This window comes from Pantherophis guttatus, chromosome 2, assembly GCF_059756535.1.
Source record: "Pantherophis guttatus breed Tessera chromosome 2, ASM5975653v1, whole genome shotgun sequence".
Classification (NCBI taxonomy): domain Eukaryota; kingdom Metazoa; phylum Chordata; class Lepidosauria; order Squamata; family Colubridae; genus Pantherophis; species Pantherophis guttatus.
In genome coordinates, this window is record NC_142064.1 from 150,224,119 (window position 1) to 150,245,842 (window position 21,724).

Sequence of the window (21,724 nt, forward strand, 5' to 3'; positions counted from 1 at the left end):
CCCCCAACAATTTGGGTCCTCATTTTACCCATCTCAGAAGGATGGCAGTCTGAGTCAACTTTGAGCCTGGTGAGATTTGAACTGCCAAATTGCAGGCAGCCGGCAGGCAGCAGAAGTAGTCTGCAGTACTGTACTCTAAGGAGGAAAGAAGGTGCATTAGTGAGGCAATTGTAAACTAGATTATAGCCTATTTTATTTAAAAATCATTTTAATTGTAGCAAGTCAGCTCTAGTATAAGCACTGTTGCTTTATGGAAGTTTAGGATGCATGAGATAAGCTGAAATCTGGTTTTTAATTAGAAGGATTTATTGAATATTCTGAATAAATTAATTGGACATTGCTCTTGACCTAAATTGTTATTTGATATGAATAGGATGCATACAAATGAGTTTTGTGACTTTGAGAGAATAACATCACTGGTCAAACACCACATCCCTGCTGCAAAGAAATCAGGACAACGTGAAAATGAGCTGAGCTATACCCTGCCCTTACAAAATGTGGATACGTTTTCAGGTAATTTTCAAACTGTATAAATAAATTTTTATTTATTTATTTATTTATCAAATTTGTATACCGCCCTACTCCCGTAGGACTCAGGGCGGTGAACAGCCAAACAGTAAAATACATAAATATAAAATTTAAAAAACAGGATAAAATCAAATTAAATAATTTGGCCCAGACAAATTAAAACACCCCAGTCGTTTAAAAACAGATTAAAATTTGCATGTTTAAAAAGAAAAGAGGGAAAAAGATTAGGCCAGGCCCGCCTGGTGGAATAAAAAGGTCTTCAAAGCACGGTGGAAGGTGCGCAGATCCGGGATCCTCCATATCTCCAGGGGGAGCTCATTCCAGACAGTAGGTGCCCCCACAGAGAAGGTTCTCCCCCTAGGGGCCGCCAGTCAACATTGTTTGGCTGACGGCACCCGTAGGAGCCCCTCTCTATGAGAGCGTACCGGCTGGTGGGAGGCTATTGGTGGTAGTAGGCGGTCCCGTAGGTAGCCAGGTCCTAAGACATGGAGCGCTCTAAAGGTGGTAACCAAAACCTTGAAGCGCACCCGGAAGACCACCGGGAGCCAGTGCAGCTCGCGCAGGAGAGGTGTTACATGGGAACGCCATGTCGCTCCCATTACCATCCGTGCGGCCGCATTCTGCGCCAGTTGGAGCCTCCGGGTGCACCTCAAAGGGAGCCCCATGTAGAGAGCATTACAATAGTCCAGGCGGGAAGTAACAAGGGCATGAGTGACCGTACGTAAGGAGTCCCGATCCAGAAAGGGACGCAACTGGCGAATCAGGCAAACCTGATGAAAAATCCTCCCGGTCACGGCCGTCAAATGCTCTTCTAAAGACAGCCGTGCATCCAGGAGGATGCCCAAGTTGCGAGCCCTCTCCGTGGGGGCCAATGATTCACCCCCAATAGTCAGTGATGGCGTCAACTGACTATATCGGGACGTCAGAAACCACAGCCACTTGGTCTTGGACGGGTTGAGCCTGAGTCTATTTCTCTCCATCCAGATCCGCACAGCCTCCAGGCACTGGGACATCACTTCAAGGGCATCATTGGGGTGGTCTGGGGTGGAGATGTACAGCTGGGTGAAGTAATGGTGGTACTTCACCCCAAAATCACAGATGATCTCGCCCAGCGGCTTCACATAAATGTTGAACAGGAGGGGTGAGAGGACCGACCCTTGCGGCACCCCACATATGAGGGGCCTTGGGGTCAACCTCTGCCCCCCTGTCAACACAGACTTCGACTGGTCAGAGAGAAAGGAGGAGAACCACCGCAACACAGTGCCTCCCACCCCTAACTCTTCCAACCAGTGCAGCATGATACCATGGTCAATGGTATCAAAAGCCGCTGAGAGGTCTAACAGGACCAGGACAGAGGAACACCCCCTGTCCCGAGCCCTCCAGAGATCATCTACCAACGCAACCAATGCCGTTTCCATGCTGTACCCAGACCTGAAGCCCGACTGAAACGGATCCAGATACGTCGTTTCATCCAGGTGCTGGGGGAGCTGTTTCGCAACCACACTCTCAACAACCTTCGCCACAAAGTGAAGGTTGGAGACCGGACAATAATCAACCAACATTGCTGGGTCCAGGGAAGGCTTCTTGAGGAGAGGCCTCACCACCGCCTCTTTCAAGGCAGTGGGAAAGTCACCCTCACCCAACGAAGCATTTATAATCCCCTGGAGCCAGCCTCGTATCACCTCCCGGGAAGCCAGCACTAACCAGGAGGGACACGGGTCCAATAAACAAGTGGTCGCGTTCAGTCTGCCCAGAATCCTGTCTACATCCTCAGGAGTCACAGGATCAAACTCATCCCAGATAACATTCTCAAGACCAGCCCCAGTCCCTCCCCCTGAGACTACCCAGTTGGAGTCCAAATCTTCCTGAATCTGAATGATTTTGTCATGCAGATACTGAACAAAATCCTCAGCTCTACCCTCCAAGGGGTCCTCCCGCACTTCCTGGTGGAGCAGGGAGCGGGTCACCCTAAACAGGGTGGCAGGTTGTTTATTTTCCTACCAAACTAGATGAAATTTTGTATTAACTTATGTTCGATCCTTTGAGCAACATACAAATTAAAACATAATAAAAACCATTTTAAATCAAATTCATAACTAACATTTCATATGATTAACCACATGAAAACAGAGAACCAAATAATTTAATCAACTGCTCTATAATAAAGAGAATATAAGACACATCTTTCACAGACAAAAGCCATTATGATCACAATTCTCATTGATTAATAAGACCTATGAAAATAAAAGGCCCCTCACCCATATTGCAATGTAAATTTGTTGTAAGTAACCATGCGTTTAATTTATAATATGTGGTGAATGCAACATATTTTTTGTGTCAGAGTTTATTTTTCTCTTTTATCAATTTATATACTATGGTTATAGAGAACAATGTTTTATTTCACTATTAGAGAATTAACATTACATCATACATATATACCGCGTTTCCCCAAAAATAAGACCCGTGACAAATTCCTTAGCAGTCTAAGGAAGCAATAGAAAAATAGAGTGAATTGACTTGAATTGAATTTTCAATGGGAATAATATGTATTCCACCCCAGGCTCAGTTTAAATTAATATGTATTTTCCAAATTCTGTCCTGTTTTTGGTGATCTACTAATATAAATTTGCTTTGGAAGGAATGAATATATTAAATAATACAATATTTCACTGGATTTTCTTTTTTAAATTCCAGCATATTACCTAATGTACATTTCACAATCCTTTAATGAAGTTTCTGTGCTAAATTAACCAGCATACTTCTTATTAAATTAGGCTGCTTTTTAGATAATCACATAATACTATTGTCCATTAATTAGTAAATAAAAACTTTCTTTATATTTTTTATCTTTTTTTCTGTCCTGGGCAAAATCGTCGCTCTTGCAGTTATTTCCAGCTTTTCAAGACACAGAGTTATCTTTTGGTTTAAAAACGGTCACTTCATAAACAAAGAATAGTATTTTTTTTAAAAAAAAAATATTCTGTAGGTAGAATGAAATAAACCAAAGTTTTTAAATGAACGTTGCCTTCATTGGATTGATTGTTTTTATGTTTCTGAAATGTTGTTACTTTGGATATATTGATTTAACTTTCTCAATCAGATTATAGCTGGTTTTTTATAGGCTCAGGAGGTAAAAAATTAAAAGCAGATCTTAAGAACAGTTCACCTAAAATGTCACTTTCTTTCAATTAAACGAAATTACACAAAATTCCAATGGATATTTGCTCCTTTACTTTAAGTTGAAAGGATATATCAATTTGGTATGTGTTTTCCCTTGCCCAACACATAGATTTGTTCAATGATATGGATCATCAGACAAACCTAGGGCTCATTAATTATGGAGTTACCATGACGACTCTGGAAGATGTCTTCTTGAGGCTAGAAGGAAATGAAAATATAAAGGAAGAAGGTAAAGTATTGTTTTCAATATTGTATTATTTTCAGGCTTCCTTCCGAGAAAACTGTGTGTTTGGAGTGGTAACTATGGAGCGGGATTTTCATTGTTTTCTTCTATCATTTCTGAAGACCCAAAGGAAGGTGCTAGACTGATCTTTCGGTAACAGGGGATATAGCCAATAGGAAGAATAGGACGTGAGAAGAGGAAAGAGCAAGCATGGATTAACAAGAAGATTTTCCCTCAGCTGAAATAAAAATATTGTTTTGACTTTTAAAATGGTTTTAGATTATGGAATTCTCCATGGAGGGGAAGCGGCAGGAAAGGATGAAATGGAACAGGATCAACTGTTGCTCTCAGACACGGGAAAGGTGACCGTGAAAGGCACAGAGCTCTGGAGACAACAAGTTTATGCCATTGCAAGAATGCACTTTCTAAACCTCAAGAGAGACCGCAAAATCTGGGGAGCATTGTAAGTGCCCTTTTAAAAAAACAATTTATCAATTTTATATGTAATACAAGAAGACTAGTATGGAAGACTAGATCATAGGCTGTGGTCATAGAGTTTTGTGTTTTTGCCTCCATTAACCTTGAATAAGATAAAGAAAAAACAAGTTTTAGACAGTGGTGGGTTCTGTGGGTGTGGCTTGGTGGGTGTGGCATGGCTTGGTGGGCGTGGCATGGTGGGTGTGGCAGGGGAAGGATACTGTAAAATCTCCATTCCCTCCCCAATCCAGGGGAAGTTTACTGCAAAATCCCCATTTCTTCCTGATCAGCTGGGACTCAGGAGGCAGAGAATAGAGTGGGGCTAAGAGGTAGTATTTACCGGTTCTCCGAAATACTCAAAATTTCTGCTACCAGTTCTCCAGAACTGGTCGGAACCTGCTGAAACCCACCTCTGGTTTTAGTAACACTTCAAAGTTGGAAACCTACAGTGGTTAGGAAGAAAGCTCAGGAGAAGATAATGATATTTCACATTTCTCCCTCCAAGTTTGGAAAGAGAACAATGATCTCAGATAGGGGACACTAATTCAATAATTCCAGCTACATCATATCCCTTGCTATGCTTCCAAACTACCCCAGTACTTATTCTACCCAAGCCTAGAGCTGGCATATTTATATTGCTTCTTCTTGCTCATCAGGGAAGGAAATCATTTAAAGCAAATCCAGCAGCTAGGAGTGAGACAAGATCATTCAGTTCTGCCAAAATCAGAAATTTCAATAGTTTCAGCATTCAATCTTTCCATGACAACAGATCAGTTCCTGTCCATGCCTTATGTTGGTTGTTTCTCATTTTTTTTTTCAATTTAGAAAAGTATATTTTCTGTTAGTATAAAATAATTTCAAAACCTCCAAAGTACCATAGTAACACTTGGGTAGATAATACTATTTTGAGATTTTGAAAATATAGTTTTTATTATATAGATCCCCGGTGGCGGACCTATGGCATGCGTGCCAGAGGTGGCATTCGGAGCCCTCTCCGTGGGCACATGTGCCATCATCCCAGCCCAGAGTTTGCCAAGGGGAAGGTTACCTCAGCCCACTGTAAACATCGGTCTCTGCTTCTGCAGCTCCAGTTCCATCAGGCTCTTCTCTCCCCACTTCACTTTCTGCCAGGGTGAGGACCCTGCCCCCTAGGTTACCCTGCAAGATACCTGATCCCACCCAGGCTGCCCCAATCCCCTTCTCAACCCCTCCACCCCTGGAGGAAAAGAAGCAAGGAAAGACTAACATCGCTTCGCTGGGTGAGGGTGACTTTCCCGCCGCCTTGAAAGAGGTGGTGGTGAGACCTCTCCTCAAGAAGCCTTCCCTGGACCCAGCAATGTTGGTAAATTATCGTCCGGTCTCCAACCTTCGCTTCGTGGCGAAGGTTGTTGAGAGTGTGGTCGCGCAACAGCTCCCCCAGCACCTGGATGAAACAACGTATCTGGATCCGTTCCAGTCGGGCTTCAGGCCCTGGTACAGCACGGAAATGGCATTGGTCGTGTTGGTTGATGATCTCTGGAGGGCTCGGGACAGGGGGTGCTCCTCTGTTCTGGTCCTGTTAGATCTCTCAGCGGCTTTTGATACCATCGACCATGGTATCATGCTGCACCGGTTGGAAGAGTTAGGGGTGGGAGGCACTGTGTTGCAGTGGTTCTCCTCCTTTCTGGATCGGGACTCGTTACGCACGGTCACTCATGCCCTTGTCACCTCCCGCCTGGACTATTGCAACGCTCTCTACATGGGGCTCCCCTTGAGGAGCACCTGGAGGCTCCAACTGGCGCAGAGTGCGGCCGCGCAGGTGGTAATGGGAGCGACATGGCGTTCCCATGTAACACCCCTCCTGCGCGAGCTGCACTGGCTCCCGGTGGTCTTCCGGGTGCGCTTCAAGGTTTTGGTTACCACCTTTAAAGCGCTCCATGGCTTAGGACCTGGGTACTTGTGGGACCGCCTACTACCACCAATAGCCTCCCACTGGCCGGTACTCTCCCATAGAGAGGGGCTCCTCCGGGTGCCGTCAGCCAAACAATGCCGACTGGCGGCCCCCGGGGGAGAGCCTTCTCTGTGGGGGCACCTACTCTCTGGAACGAGCTCCCCCCAGAGATACGGAGGATCCCGGATCTGCGCACCTTCCGCCGCACTTTAAAGACCTTACTATTTCACCAGGCGGGCCTGGCCTAATTTTCTCCCTCTTTTATAAAAGATTTTTAATTTTTAAATATCTTTTAGTATTTTATACATTCAATTTTAAATTGGTTTTAAAAGTTTGGGGTTTTAAATTTGTCGGGGCCAAAATTATTTAATTTGATTTTATTCTACTTTTAAATTTTGTATGTATGTGTTTTATTGTTTGGCTGTGCACCGCCCTGAGTCCTTCGGAAGTAGGGCGGTATAGAAATCAAATCAAATAAATAAATAAATAAATAAATAAATAAATAAATAAATAAATAAATAAGTGCTTGGTTAGAAAGAACCGGAGCCTTTCTCTGCAGCTGACGAAAAGTTGCAGCTTTTGAAAGCCAATTTCCAATTTGCTTCCCATCTGTAAATATTATTATAATATTAGGAAGTGGGGAGTTATTAGAATTAAATCTCTGCTCAGTTCTTTTGGAGTGGGAGAAAAGAATGCAGGATATTCACCCTAAAGCTTAATTAGGCCTGTCAAATAAATCTTTAAAACAAAATTCACTCCCAACCCTAATTAGAGATTCAAACACCATTCAGATGCATAAACTACACAGAATAATCTTGCAAAGAACAAAAAAAAAACCAAAAAAAAAAAAAAAACAAGTGAGGGGTCAGAGACAACAATAATACATCAACATCTGGGATCAAAATGGTTCCAGAACTTGTGAGATTTGGTAGCTGTTTGGGGCTGGAATATTTTTTTTCAGAAACTGGAAAACTGGATATGCAAAACTCCCTCGGAACATTGCTGTAAAATGCTTAATTAAATGGAATATTTTGTCAGTTAAACTAAATCATGTATTAATTTGGGATATCAAAAAATTAATGGAAGTTTTTTTTTTTCAATTAATGGTGTGCTGTGTTAAGCTTTGATGTGGTTTTTCTGAGGCTCTCTCTACTGTCTTAATTTGGCTACTGTGGTAAAGTCACCCCCTGAATCTTGATTTAATTTGTAAATACATACAACTACAAGCCTCATCCATATAGCACTCTAAGTCATAAAGGGATTTTTTTGGCTTGGCCAAGTCAACAAATCTGACTATTTTGAGCAAATCAGTTATGCAAACTATGATATGTTACATGAACATGACATTATATTCATTGATGCAAGTTCTAGATTGGGGTCATACTTCATATTAAGGCAAAATAGGATTTGTAGTAGGTTGTGTTTCTTCAGACAGGCTTGATGAAGCTGTTAACCAGGGTGGGTTTGATTTAAATCAACTTGATTTAAATCATGATTTAAATCATGATAAGGCTTGATTTAAATCAACTCGATTTAAATCATAATTTTTAAAGAGCAATTGCCATCTCTGTCCCACAGCAACTCCTCTGACCTGCTGTTGACTCACTGACAGTCCCAATATTGCAGAATATACAGTCTCATGCTACATAACTAAGTTCTATTTCATGCTGAATAAACTAAATTATTAATGTATCTTAAATAGAAAACTATCATTAGTTAGATTTTTACTCCAAAAGCATTTTATTAAAATATATTTGATAAAAATCAAAAAAATCTTATTTAATTTTTTTAAAATCCTATTTTTTTAAAAAAATAATCATCGATTTTTATCCACCCTGCTGTTAACATAACCTGCCTAATAGGGTCTTTTATGTGCCCAGCATGTTGTACAAACTAAGCATTTTGGTCATTGCCAAGACAGAATATCAACACAGTATATTAGAATCATAATTTACTCGGGGAAAAAAGGAAGAGGATGAATGGGTTACTTCAGTTATCATCAATGACTCTGTGTAAGATGAAAGGAAAAGCTGTGTTTGATTTTGGGGTTCAAATCCTCTATTAAAGTTGCCCTAATGTATTTGGGGACAGAGCTGCCATCAGCAAGATTCCCTCTTTGAGGGAGATGGACAGTTCAGAAATGTAAAACAATAATTAAATAAAATTATGGTTGAGGTGGGCCCGAAACTGTAAATATCAAAAGTTGTTTGCATCATTGAAAGCTCTGTTATTGTGTTATTCTTTTAAGACAGAATATGTTAATGTATGAGTTGTTTTTTCTAAACTAAAACCTCAGTATTCAGGTTAAATTGCCGTGTTGGCACTTTGCAATAAATAAGTGGGTTTTGGGTTGCAGTTTGGGCACTCAGTCTCTAAAAGGTTCACCATCACTGATATAGATGCAGGTAGTCCTTGACTTACAACAGTTCATTTAGTGACCATTCAAAGTTACAACATCACTGAAAAAAGAGACTTAGGACCATTTTTCACACTTACAACGATTGCAGCATCGCCCATGGTCACATGATCAAATTCAGACAGTTGACAACTGACTCAATTTATGAGGGTTGCAATGTCCTAGGATCATGTGATCATCTTTTATAAACTTCTGACAAGCAAAGTGTCAATGTAATTATGAGCTGGGCTAGCCATAACAACAAGTCAGCCAATGGGAACTGCTTGGTGACTGAGAGCCATGTCAGACAGCTTGGAGCCTGGGTGTGGTTTAGGTTCACTGGTCTGTATATATATATATATATATATATATGGATTATTATATTGATTCTGTGCTTCTATGATTTTTGGTTCTGGTGTATGGGTATACATGCATCATGCTTTATATTACTGTATATAAAGAAGTTTCTTTTATAAATGAATCCTGCTGAATTCTTTACTTGTGTATTGGTTGGATTGCTGCAAACTCTAACACAAAGTCAATGACTAATCAGATACACTTAACATTTGTATATCCATCTTAACAACTGCCATGATTCACTTAATAACTGTAGGAAGAAAGGTTGTAAAATGGGGCAAAACTCACTTAACAAATGTCTCGCTTAATAAAATATGTTTTGGGCTCAATTGTGGCCATAAGTTGAGGACTACCTGTACTTAATTTTGAATTGAATATTCATTCAATGAAGTTCCCCAGGAGATTACTGTTGATGTACTGTTACTGACCAAAGTAATTTTTAGGATTAGTGTACTGCTTCCTTCTATATGCAGAGCACATAATGGAGATCTCAACAATTAGGAAACATCTACTTTTGTTTCTACTTTCACAAACCTACTTTGCTTCTTATAAACATGTAAGGGTAATGATGATTTAATAACTGACCAGCTGCTGTAATACTGTAATGCTGTAATGATGATGCAATAGTAGTAATGAGTCAGCAGGGTTATTTGACTGTTACCACTTTAAGAGACTGTATTATAAGAGAGGCCCTGTTGGGGCGTCTCTCTCTCTCTCCATGTGTGCTTTTGTGTGGGCTCAGCTGCCGTTTGATTGCCTGACTTTGCCTGGTATGTGTATGTATATATTCCTTGTAGATAAACCACTATTTGAAAGACAAACCTCTGTTTACTGTATTTTGCTCCTGGGTTGTCTTAAAATAGTCACACTCCGACAGGTTATGCGCCCAGTCCAGAGAGAAGGCCAGAGTGACTAGAGAAACCGGAGAGAAGAGAAACCCAGTGAGATCTTGCACCAGAGCCAGAGGTGATGTTCATCGTGATTTGTTAGTGGTTAGTGCTTGTAACAAAAACAAGTAACATGGCTTCTGTCAGCATAATGGGAGTAGGTTTCACAGTATCTCGGCTGAATAAGACAAACTACCTCTCCTGGAGTGTAAGGATGGAGAGAGTACCTGCGAAGAGAGGAGTTGTGGATGATAATTACTAATCCACCAGCAGTCCTGGATGATGGGGACCAGAGAAGAAATGGAAAGGCATTAGCCAGCATAATTCTGGCTTTAGAGGACAGTCAGCTGATACACGTGAGGGGTCTCAGCTCTGTGAAAGAGTGTTGGGAAGCATTGCAGAGTGTGTATGTTAGAGAAACTACGGGCAGTAAAGTGTTGCTGACAAGGAAACTGTATAAAGCACAACTGAAGCTGGGGAGAGCATGTCCACATATTTGCAGGCTATGAGAAAGACATTCCTGGAGTTAGAGGAAAGAGGAATGAGGTTTACTGAGTCACACAAGATATATGCGATGCTTAGTTTGTTGGACACTTCATGGGATGTTCATGTGACAAGCTTAGAGTCCATGCAAGAGAGGGATTTAACCATGACGTATTTGACTGGCCGACTGCTGGAGGAAGAACAGAAACAGCTGGAGAGGCAACCAGGAAAGGGAGGAGACAGTGCTCAGGACAGGCCAACATCTGCAACATCCCAGGATGCCGGCAGAGCAGCTGAGACTGTTTACACAGTGAAACGGTGCTACACGTCTGGTTCTACAGAGCATCTCCAGAGACGTTGCCCTGAGAGGAGAAACAGAGAAGCAGAGAGACTAGGGCATAGGGCTACTCAACACATGAGGAGTGATTCTTCATCATCATCTTTTCCCTGGCAGCAACATCATCTGAAAACACTAGAAACACCTGGTTATTGGACAGTGGGGCTAGTCAGCATATTGCTAATAATCCACAAACGTTTTCTGGCTTGAGACCAGCTAAGCAAACAGTTGTTTGTTTGGCCAATGGTCAACGATCTGCTGTTAAAGGGGAAGGTAAAATCTATGTGCCTGAGATGGGAGAAACATTAGACAATGTCTTATATGTACCTGAACTAGATCATAATCTGTTCAGTGTTTCCAGGTTAGACAGTCAAGGGTATGAAATACTGTTTGCAGGAGGACAGTACTCCATCAGGAAAGGTGGAAGAATTCATGTACGAGAGGTTAGTCTGTACATTCTAGGAAGGCAGGAGAATGGTTGTGCAAGAACACTTACAAACACGCCCACACGTGACAATTGTGTATATTTATTGCAGAGGAGATTGGGGCATGCAAGTTTTAGAGTACTGCAGAAGATGCCAGACCTAGCTAAGGGACTTAGGATAAAGAAATGCAATGTGTATTTAGATTGTGCTGTTTGTAAGGAGTCAAAGTCCAGGGTGTATCCTGTAAGTAAGAAAAGTTCAAGGCAAACAAACTGAGTTATACCTAAGAGACCTGAAAGGCATAATAAAGGTATACCTCCTGAGTGGTTCACTGCAAGTGAGGTTAGAGTAGGTAGTATTCATAATGAACACCGTAAGTACCAAGAGGTATAGTCACGGTCATTGCCTAAGAAAAAACAAGAATGGAGGAAACCGAAGTTAAAGAGAATGTCAGGCAGACAGATAAACCAAACTGAGGAAACCGAGCTAGTGAAAAGAGAAAGTGAAGCTATTCAGCCAAGAGATGGTGAACAGGATGTAATGACAAATAATGAGTGTACAGAGTCATTAAAAAATGAAATTAGGAGCAGTTCCAGCAGCAGCAGTAGTAGTGGTACTAGTAGAGTTTGTAGCAGTGAGAGTAGAAACCAAAGCAGGAGGCAAGGACATAACAGAAATAGAAAGCATCATGAATATGTTAAAGCATTTAGCTGTTCACCTTTAAAGGGGAGGAGTTTCAGGAAAATACTTTAAAAGCTGCCAAGCTGCCATGATGCTGTAATGCTGTAATGATGATGCAATGGTAGGAATGAGTCAACAGGGTTGTTTGACTGTTACCACTTTAAGAGTCTGTATTATAAGAGAGGCCCTGTTTGGGCATACCTCTCTCCATGTGTGCTTCTGTGCTGTAGCGGCAGATTGCCTGACTTTGCCTAGTACGTGTATGTATATATTCCTTGAAGATAAACCACTATTTGAAAGACAAACCTCTGTTTACTATATTTTGCTCCTGGGTTGTCTCAAAATAGTCACACTGTGTGCACTCTGAGAAAACATTTTAAAACTTTGATATAAATAGGAGTTTGTATTTTGTTGCTCTCCAGTCCTTCAAGAATTCTGATAACACACTTCATTAATTATCAAACGTTTCTGCTCTATATTTCCTAATTTTATAAATGCAATAGAATGGAATTGATCAAACACCACTTTTCTCCCTATGCTTAATCAATATTTCATTCTTCTAGGCTACTACTTGCTGGAGTTTTGTTAGCACCTCTTATTATCCAATTTATAACCTACTCTCTTTGGTTGAATCTTCAATATGAAGAGATTCATCCTGGGCTTTATTTTGAGCCAGGGAAGCAGTTTTTCAAAGGGACATCAGGACTTCTGGTTCTTAATAATACAGGTAAGAAGGCAAAACAGAATTTGAGACATTGACATGATATTCCTAATGAGGGATAATTCAGTTGGCTCCTAAATTGCCTTGAGAACTTTCTCCTGAACACGAGCTGAAGAATAAATTCAGAGCTTTGTGAGACAGTTGGTGCCTTACTGATTCTTTATAGCTAGCTTCAGAATGCAGGATTCTAAGCTGAACCATCTCTGTTCAAATGCATTGCTAAATAATACCAGTTTTAAGAACTTTGGGCACAGTCTTATTTTAAAATGATCTGATTGGAAAAAATCAGGATTAAAGACAAGTGGGTTATGCTTGGAAATCCTACTCCTTTCTACCAGCCAAAGAGACAAAAGGGAAAAAAGACAGAGAAGGGATTTAGGTGAAAAAAAGTTGAATTCTTCAAGAAGATACTGAAACAACGTTAACTCAGGTACAGCACAATAAATCTAAAAAGAGATTCCCTCCCATTCCTCACCCATTCCTTTTCTCAGCTAGGACACATTTTGATCCAAAACAGTTTCAACCATGTTTTAGCAATTTAGAATTCAGCAGTTTGTTGGCTTAAAATATCTACAATGAATAAGTACCATGGTTTATGAGTTTCAAATTGGAAATCTCTCCCCTTAGTGCTAGCTTGCAAAACAGAAATTTTAAAAAAGAGAAGCAGAAAATGGGTATAGTGCAGTGACGGGTTGGTTCAATCAGCAAATTATGCAATCTCTTATTCTTAAAGGCATTTGGAAACCAGCATATCATTCATAAAATATTATATTAAGCAATATGGCCAATTGAATAGCAACTAGAAAAACTCTCTAAAATTGTTCCTTCTAAAGTGGTAGATCTTCTTATAATGATTGGCACCCTTAGCACATTTAAGTTCCTAGAGACAATATCTGCTGAATTATATTATTGTAAAGTCAGAATCATACCTTTATATAAGCTTCATTAAGGGGGATTACGCAGGCTGAGAAATTTCACTCAGCAATGTTTGGAGGCCATGTTTTCCCATTTTAATGGCGGGTACAGATATAATTTAATTTAAGTTCTGTACTGCTCATTGCTTGGATGCTTTCTTCTTTGTTTATTCTGCAAATTCATTTTATCCTTTTTTTCTTTTCCAGGTGGAAAAATTGATAATTTTATCCAGGCACTGAAGAGTCAAAACATCCAGATGGACATCTTCTATGGTAACTTAGTCAGTGACCAGCTGGTTCACAATGGGGCCATAAAAGTAGACCTTGAAAACAAGGTAACTGTCAACCCTGAAGCTGTTCTGGCTGGGGGGGGGGGGGGGCTTTTCCTTTTCTGTAGTTTTCTATTAGGGATTCTTTCACGTGGCTTTGGGCTTGACAAAGCACGGAGCCGAGGGGTGTGTGTGTGTAACTAAACCAAACTGGTTCATTCCTGGGTCAAGGACATTCCAACTGCCGACTGGCTGGAGGTGGAGGAAGGAGTTGCCAGGTAACCAGCCAGTGCCTGGATTGGACAATGTGATTTATTGTTTTGGGGGAAAGTGAAACTTTCAGTTTTATTGAGATGGAAAGCCTGGGAAAATTAAGAGTTGGCTTTCCATCAAGATGATTTCTCCTAAATAAAAACTGTTCTTTAAGAATCTGCCTCAGAGTTCTGCTTTGAAATGGGGTCATTACTTGGAATCTTGACAGTAATTATAAGTTCTTTTCCTCCTTTCTGAGAATGGACCAAGGAATCTAATATGACTGCCTGAAAAGATGATAATTTGTCTTCAAGAAAACACTGTGGTACTTTAGTGGAGTCATAATAACAGAAAAGAAAAAGAAGACTACTACTTCGTCTATAGTCAAAAATGGATCCCAAATCCTAGAAAGATACTAAAGAAACAGTAACAGTAACAAGAGTAATAGAAATATATAGTATTTCTAGTAGAGGTGTAAACAACATTGTATAAATGCAAAGAAGGATGTTATGTGGAACATTATAGTTTTCTAACATGATGAATTTTTATTTTACTATGTTAAGTATATGTTTTTTTTTAAATGATCAAGACATTTGGTTTGCATTCTAAAAAAAGAATTTAAAATTCTATTAAATTTCTAATGACACTTCTGTGGGATGACCTAAGACATAGCATACATATGTCAGAGCTCCACAATATATGGTCCACAGTGAATGGCCAGAATAGCTGCTAAATTGAAATTTTTAATATGCCATAAGGAGAAAAGTATAAAATATGTCTGGAATAATCATACTGTTACCAATTTGTCCTGGTCCTGCCTACTTCTTTGTTATGATCCCACATACTTTGGGAGGAAATTAAGATCTCAGTTCAAAGGCCAAATTAGACCTTAGCTTGAAAAAGGTACATTCATATTTTTGCCTTTTTTCAAATTAGAAAAAATCAAATGGCTTTTATAAGAAGTTAAGTTTGCAATTATGTAAATTATATTCTTTACAACTGTTGTTTTTCACTTGGGTCCCTTGTGTTCTGACTTTTTGCCTTGGTTCAGAAATACAGGTTCACACTTATGTGCCACATGGAGATAACTAACTGTTTTCCTGTGCTTGTCAACATCATCAGCAATGCATTTTTGCACATGTTTAATTCTACTGCCCATATTCGAACCTGGAATCATGTATTTGTCCAAGTAAGTGTTCCAGATGAAGGTTTTTTTGTGTGCAGGAAGCAAAAGGGGAAATATTCCTGTTTACTTTCCAATATAATCTATTCCTAGTTTTCAGGATATTAAAAGGCGATTGCTAGGAAGCATCAGTAGTGGGAGTGCTTATAATGTTCAAGGAATATCTCCTGCAATGTTGTCCCATCCCTAGTCATTCAAGGGGAAGTTGAATTTATGTAATCAACGAGATTGTATTCTAGATGAATGTTGTTTTAATGACACAATAGTATGTGGTTAAAAAAGGTAAATAGTTATGTGACAGGGCTAGACTAGTATTTATGTTAAGGCTGATAGTTCCACAAAGTTACTCCTGAACCATGAGAGTATAGCATCTCTCTTACAAAGATAAAATTGATTTTATAATATCATGCATTTTCCAGTTAACATAGTCATCAGTAATTGTTTGCTCTCAGTCTGTTAAATCCTATTGCTACATTGTGGGCTTTGCAGAATACTACACCTGAGTTCTCAGTTTTGAAAGTTAGATTAAATTTGGCAAGCACAACTTCTTCAACCATCATAAACATGGTTCCCACTCAGTTCTTGTGCAATTACCACAATGAAAAAAAAGTCAAGAAGCATCATTAAAATCATTTGAGCCCCAAACAGAAAATATCCTTTTACCAATAAAAGAGAATATTTTCAGCTCAGGGTTGAAATGAGGGATCTCTGGTGTTCTCTGAGTTTGGTTGTTTTCTTGCAGAGGTTTCTTTTTTGCACAATATATAGATATTGTTTATGTCTATGTGTTTATTGATGAGTGTCAGAGTACCAGGCTTCCAAGTATTCTCTAACTTTTTTAGATTTGGCTTGGCTTAGGATGGTCACAGTTTCCCAGTTGAAACTATGATTAAGTCTGTCCATATGTTGTGAAATTTAAGAGTTTCATCATAAATCAAAAGGCTCAGCAGTCCCAGAAGAAGAAAAAAAGGAATCATCTACAGCATTTAATGTAAAGACAGCCACTAAGTACGACAAACAGGCAGAAGACTGACAGAATGCATCCATGAGCACCAACTAGCAGAAGACATGATGAAAACTCTTTAATTATCATTATCATTATCATTATCATTATTATTATTAGTTAATCTTTACTGAGATTCACAGCCTTTGAGGCTGGTTAATAGCTCAGCAGCTCGAGTCCTAACCAAGGACCTAGGAACTGTTAAGGTATCGTCGGAGGATGTAAGCTGTTCCGAGTAAGGTGGTTTTTTGTAGAGTCAAAATGTTCAAGTCCGGCAAATTTAGAATTTCTAAATAGCGGGGTAGCCCTTTGGGTATTGCTCCAAGGGCTCCAATTACAATTGGGACAACACACAATTTCTTTTTCCACAGTCGCTCAACTTCAATTTGCAAATCCCGGTACTTTGTGATTTTTTCTTGCTGCTTATCTTCAATCCGTGCATCACCAGGTATTGCAATGTCAATGAACCATACTTTTTTCTTTTCAACTATTGTTATGTCAGGTGTGTTGTGGACCAAGTGCCTGTCAGTCTGAATCCTAAAGTCCCACAAGATCTTGAGTTTCTCATTCTCTAAAACTTTCTCAACCTGATGTTCCCAGTGGTTTTTGCTGTACTCAAATCCAAACTTCTGGCACAATTTTCAGTGAATGATCTTAGCAACATGGTCATGGCGTTGTAGGTAGTCAGTTTGTGAAATTTTGCTGCACCCACTGATCAGGTGGTTGACTGTCTCATCTTTCTCATTGCAGAGGCAGCATTTGCTGTTGGTGGTAACATGTTGAATTTTTGCCTTCATGCAGTTTGTGGCTAGGGCTTGTTCTTGAGCTGCCAAAATAAAGCTTTCTGTTTCTTTTTTCAGCACTCCTGACCTTAACCAGTTCCAAGTTAGTTTCTGGTCAGCTTTGCCTTCAATACTTTTCAAGTATTGGCCATGCAGAGCTTTGTGTTTCCAATTTTCAGCTCGCTGCTCAATTACTTCTTTCTTATATTCTGCTTTTGTTTTAGTTGTCTTTAAAAGGCCTCCTTTATTTACTTCCTTAATCATTGGTTCTTCACTTTGGTTATTATTATTATTATTATTATTATTATTATTATTATTATTCCCACTTTATGAATGATTTCAGAGTATGAAATCTCCATTTCTCTCAGAAGGCTTAAGTAATAGAAGCCTGGTCAGGACATTTCCTTCCTCCGGAAAATGAGTGCAAGAAAGTACTACATAATCAATAATCAAAACGTGCAACATGCAACTAAGCAGCAAGGAGGCCAAAGGTCAGAGCCAGGAAGGCAAGATCCTCCAGCTGTGGTTGTTCTTATTTTAAAGAAAATAAGTACATAACAAATGTTTTTTGTTGTTTCTAAGCTTACTTACTAAATGGATTAATAATAGATATTCTATTATGACATTTTATCACAATGGAATTAAAACATGCTTTAATTTATTCCTCAGGATAATTTAAATTCTGACTTCTGGATTTTGATGGAAGCTTACATGGATGTGGCCTCAGTTGTATTACCTGCTTTTCCAACACAATTTGCAATGCGAAGCAATCAAGATTACATGGTAAAATAATTATATTTCTTTGATTTTTTCAAAGTTTTTTGAAGATATGCCTATATTGTACTTCCATGTGGCATCTGCAAATGACAGCAGGAGTCAGTAAAAGGTTCTGTCAATTGCCACAGGTGGACAGTATCTGTATTCAGATTTTCTCTCTCATTGATCATTATAGCTATGGCTTCTTAACAATCATAGCAATTCTCTTGACTTTGTGCTGATGTTATCTAATATAAATACAAATGTATTCTTTTTTTAAAAAATTGATTGGATTTCAAGATTGCCTGAACTCCAAAAAACAAAACAAAACAAAACAAAAACAACTCTTTGGGCAGCTTACAATATTTAAAATAACACATACATTTCAAAAGTTTAAAACTACATAAATAATGGCTGAGGAAAATCATGAGGGGTGCCAAAATATGTTAAAGCCAAGCATGGGAAGAGAGTCTGGTCCTAAAAGACTTCCAGAACATTTGAAGGGTAGAAGCCATGTATTTCTGAGAGGATGCTCTTCCAGAATTTCATATGATGATGGCAAATTGATGATATGTAAACATTGACATCATCATGCCAATACAACTTGATATTTGAGGCAAGTGTGTAAGTTTTGCTGCCTAAGTTCTTTAGAATAGAATAATAACTTTATTGACACTTTGAATGTACACTAATAGGCATAAATTTCATAAATGAAATTTCGTTGCATACAGCTCTCTTCTTATACCATGACTATTACATTAAAGAGTGATGCAACACTGAAAGAACTTAGATCTTATATTGAGAAACAATGTACAATGTAAAAAAGAAAAGATATAATTGTTGTAACAAGATTTTAGAAGACTTCAGATTATAAAAAGGAGTTTACCGGTATAACTAAAACTGTATTAAAGGAACAAGTTTATCCAGAAAGGTAATTTCACTGGTAAAACCAGTAATAATGTCAGAATCTATCTGCGTGTAGAGTTTTTGTCTTCCATCCTCCTCTTTCTCTAAGTGCAAATTATATTTGTTTGGAAAAACATAGACCTATGATCAGATCCAAAGTAAAGGTCTGAAAGTAATCTACATAGTGCAACGAGTCTTTCTCTTAAGAGCTTTGCTGCTGCTGCTGCTGATGTTTAATGAAGGAGCCAAGGCATTCCACACAGGCTGTGATTATATCTAGAAAAAAATTACCTATAAGAGTCATGTAAGCCTTTTTTGAGTTTTGTCCTAAGCAAGAGCGACCTTTACTAGACTTAGGATAAACTTTAACTTTAACTTAAACAATGGATGTAAGCAGGGGTGACATCCAGCAGGTTCTGACAGATTCTGGAGAACTGGTAGCAGAAATTTTGAGTAGTTCAGAGAACCGGCAAATACCACCTCTGGCTGGCCCCAGAATGGGGTTGAATTGGAGATTTTGCAGTATCCTTCCCCTGGAGTGGGATGGGAATGGGGATTTTGCAGTAGCCTTCCCCTGTCATGCCCACCAAGCCACACCTCACCTACCAAGCCACGCTCACAGAACCGGTAACAAAAAAAAAATTGGATTTCACCACTGGATATAAGTAAGTGTCTTGGTATGACAATATTTGTAAATAGGAAGGAATGAGAAGGAGGAGGGACATTCAGACTTGTAAGACACTGTTACTATAACTTTAAGTTGTAGTGGTCTACATAACTTTCATTTTCTAGGCTGCTTGGCCTTGAAAGGCTGTTAGGCTTTGTTGTGATATATCAATATACTGATGAAAGTTGTGGAAGGGAAGGAAAAGTAGTATTGTATTTATCTATGTCACCTTCATGAATTGAATTTATGCAAACCTTTAATTAAATAGTTTAGTCATTATTTGGTAATTTTATTCCCTTTTTTGTTAGATAAGAACTCGTTCCCAGCTGCGGATTGCAGGACTTTTTCCTTCTGCCTACTGGTGTGGACACGCTCTGGTGGATATGCCCCTGCATTTCATTCTACTTGTTTTAGTTCTCTGGCCATGGTTTTTAAAAATAGGAGGTGCAAATCCTCAGTTTATACCCAGCTTGATTTTTTGCTTGGTAATTGAATTTCATTCATTTTTAACATGTGATTTTCAGTCAGCTTTTACATTTGCAATTTTTAATGACAAGCATTTATGTTTATTTTTTATAATAATCAGAATACAGGTAGTCCTCAACTAACAAAAGTGCATTTATTGACCATTCAAAGTTACAGTGGTGCTGAAAAAAAATAACTTATGACCATTTTTCACACCTAACAACCATTGCAGCATCCCCATGGTCATGTGATCAAAATTTGAATGCTTGGCAACTGATTCATATTTATGGTTGCAGTATCCTGGGGTCATGTGATCACCTTTTGCAACCTTTTGACAAGCAAAATCAATGGGGAACTCAGATTCATTTAACAACTGTGTCACTAACTTAATAACTGCAGTGATTCATCTAACAACTGTGGCAAAAAAGGTCGTAAAATGGGCCAAAACTCACTTTAGAAATTTCTCACTTAGGAACAGAAATTTGAGGCTCAATTGCGGGTATAAGTTTAGAACTATTTGTAGTTCATTCTACAAATTTTGAATAGCAGGAATATGTCTTTAATCATCAACAGTCTGAAAAAGCCACTCCCCAACCATGAACTAGCAATAAACTGGCACTAAACTGAGACAGGAACTTTGTCCCAATTCATCACCTTTAGAAGACAGTGGTGGTTAATGTAGGGTGTGAGCATAAGTGAAGCTAAATGCAAACTGAGATTTGGAAATATCTTGGAAATAAAGTTAATTAAGAAAGAACTGGTTTCCACTAACATACAAACTGACTAAAACAATCAGAGGATTTAGGGAAGGGGGTTTCCCTGGACCATCCACCACCACAGAAGCATTCATTTAGACACATTGCCATAGCCTCGCTCAAACTCCCTACCACGAGCAAGAAAGATAATAATAAATATAAGTATCCTCAATTTACAATCACAATCAGGATTGGAATTTTGGCCGCTAAGCAATGCAGTCGTTAAGAGAGACATGACAGGACAGGACCCAATTTTACAATCATTTTACCATGGTTGTTAAATGAATCACATGGTCATTACATGAATCTGGTTTTCCCAATTGATTTTGCTTGTCAGAAGCTGGCTGAGAAGGTTCCAAATCATGCAGGAAGATGCAATCATTGTAAATTTGAGTTGATTGTCAAGCATCCAAACTGCAATCATACGACTGATGGGGTGGGGTGAGGGTTGTAACTTTGAGGATGGATCGTGTCACTTTTTCTGAGGCCATTGTTAAATGGATGGTCGTATGTTGAGGACTGCCTGTAAGGAAAGCAAACGTAAATTGAATTGGTCGATATAGTACATCTTTCCTACCAATTCATCTCATATAATAAGGAAAAAATAGTAAGAAATATAAAACATTGCAAAAATATTGCCAGGCATTAGGCATAGCTTTTACAGAAATAAAAGGAAATACATTGATTAAAAATAGTATACATTAATGGACCTTCAAATTAGAGTAGCATTTCCTAAAATCAGTTTTTATTTTGCTACTCTTCTTGTCCTTCACAGTGCAAAGATTTTGACATTCTTTCTTTCAAGGGCCTGGATTTTCTCTGGCTGGAATGTTTCAAGGTTGATAACCAATATACACATCTGCATAAATTGTCACAAACTGTTTTACAATGAATTAATTTCACTCAAATTCACTCAACCAAATCATTTGCTATGTCAATTTGCTAAATAAGTTGCTTGTACTTAAAGCATTGTATGAAATTATTATAAAAGAGCCAGTTTGATATAGTGTTTAAGATATCAGGCTGGAAACTGGGAGACTCTGAGTTCTAGTTCTGCTTTAGGCAAAAACCAACTGGTTGACCTTGTGTCAGTAACTTTCTCTCAGTCCTAAGAAGGAGGCAATGGTAAAGCACTTCTGAAAAACCTT

The 21,724-nt window shown here is 39.0% G+C and overlaps 1 protein-coding gene across 1 annotated transcript in view; it reads left to right on the plus strand.

Moving 5' to 3' along the window:
• Positions 1 to 21,724, plus strand: part of LOC148115376 (ABC-type organic anion transporter ABCA8-like) — a 76,060-nt gene that overhangs the window by 29,908 nt on the left and 24,428 nt on the right. The window contains exons 16-23 of the mRNA XM_087887030.1: positions 374 to 513; positions 3,818 to 3,937; positions 4,211 to 4,394; positions 12,467 to 12,630; positions 13,746 to 13,873; positions 15,111 to 15,248; positions 17,697 to 17,810; positions 19,665 to 19,841. Coding sequence (XP_087743156.1) covers positions 374 to 513; positions 3,818 to 3,937; positions 4,211 to 4,394; positions 12,467 to 12,630; positions 13,746 to 13,873; positions 15,111 to 15,248; positions 17,697 to 17,810; positions 19,665 to 19,841 — 1,165 coding nt within the window. The remainder of the gene's footprint in view (positions 1 to 373; positions 514 to 3,817; positions 3,938 to 4,210; positions 4,395 to 12,466; positions 12,631 to 13,745; positions 13,874 to 15,110; positions 15,249 to 17,696; positions 17,811 to 19,664; positions 19,842 to 21,724) is intronic.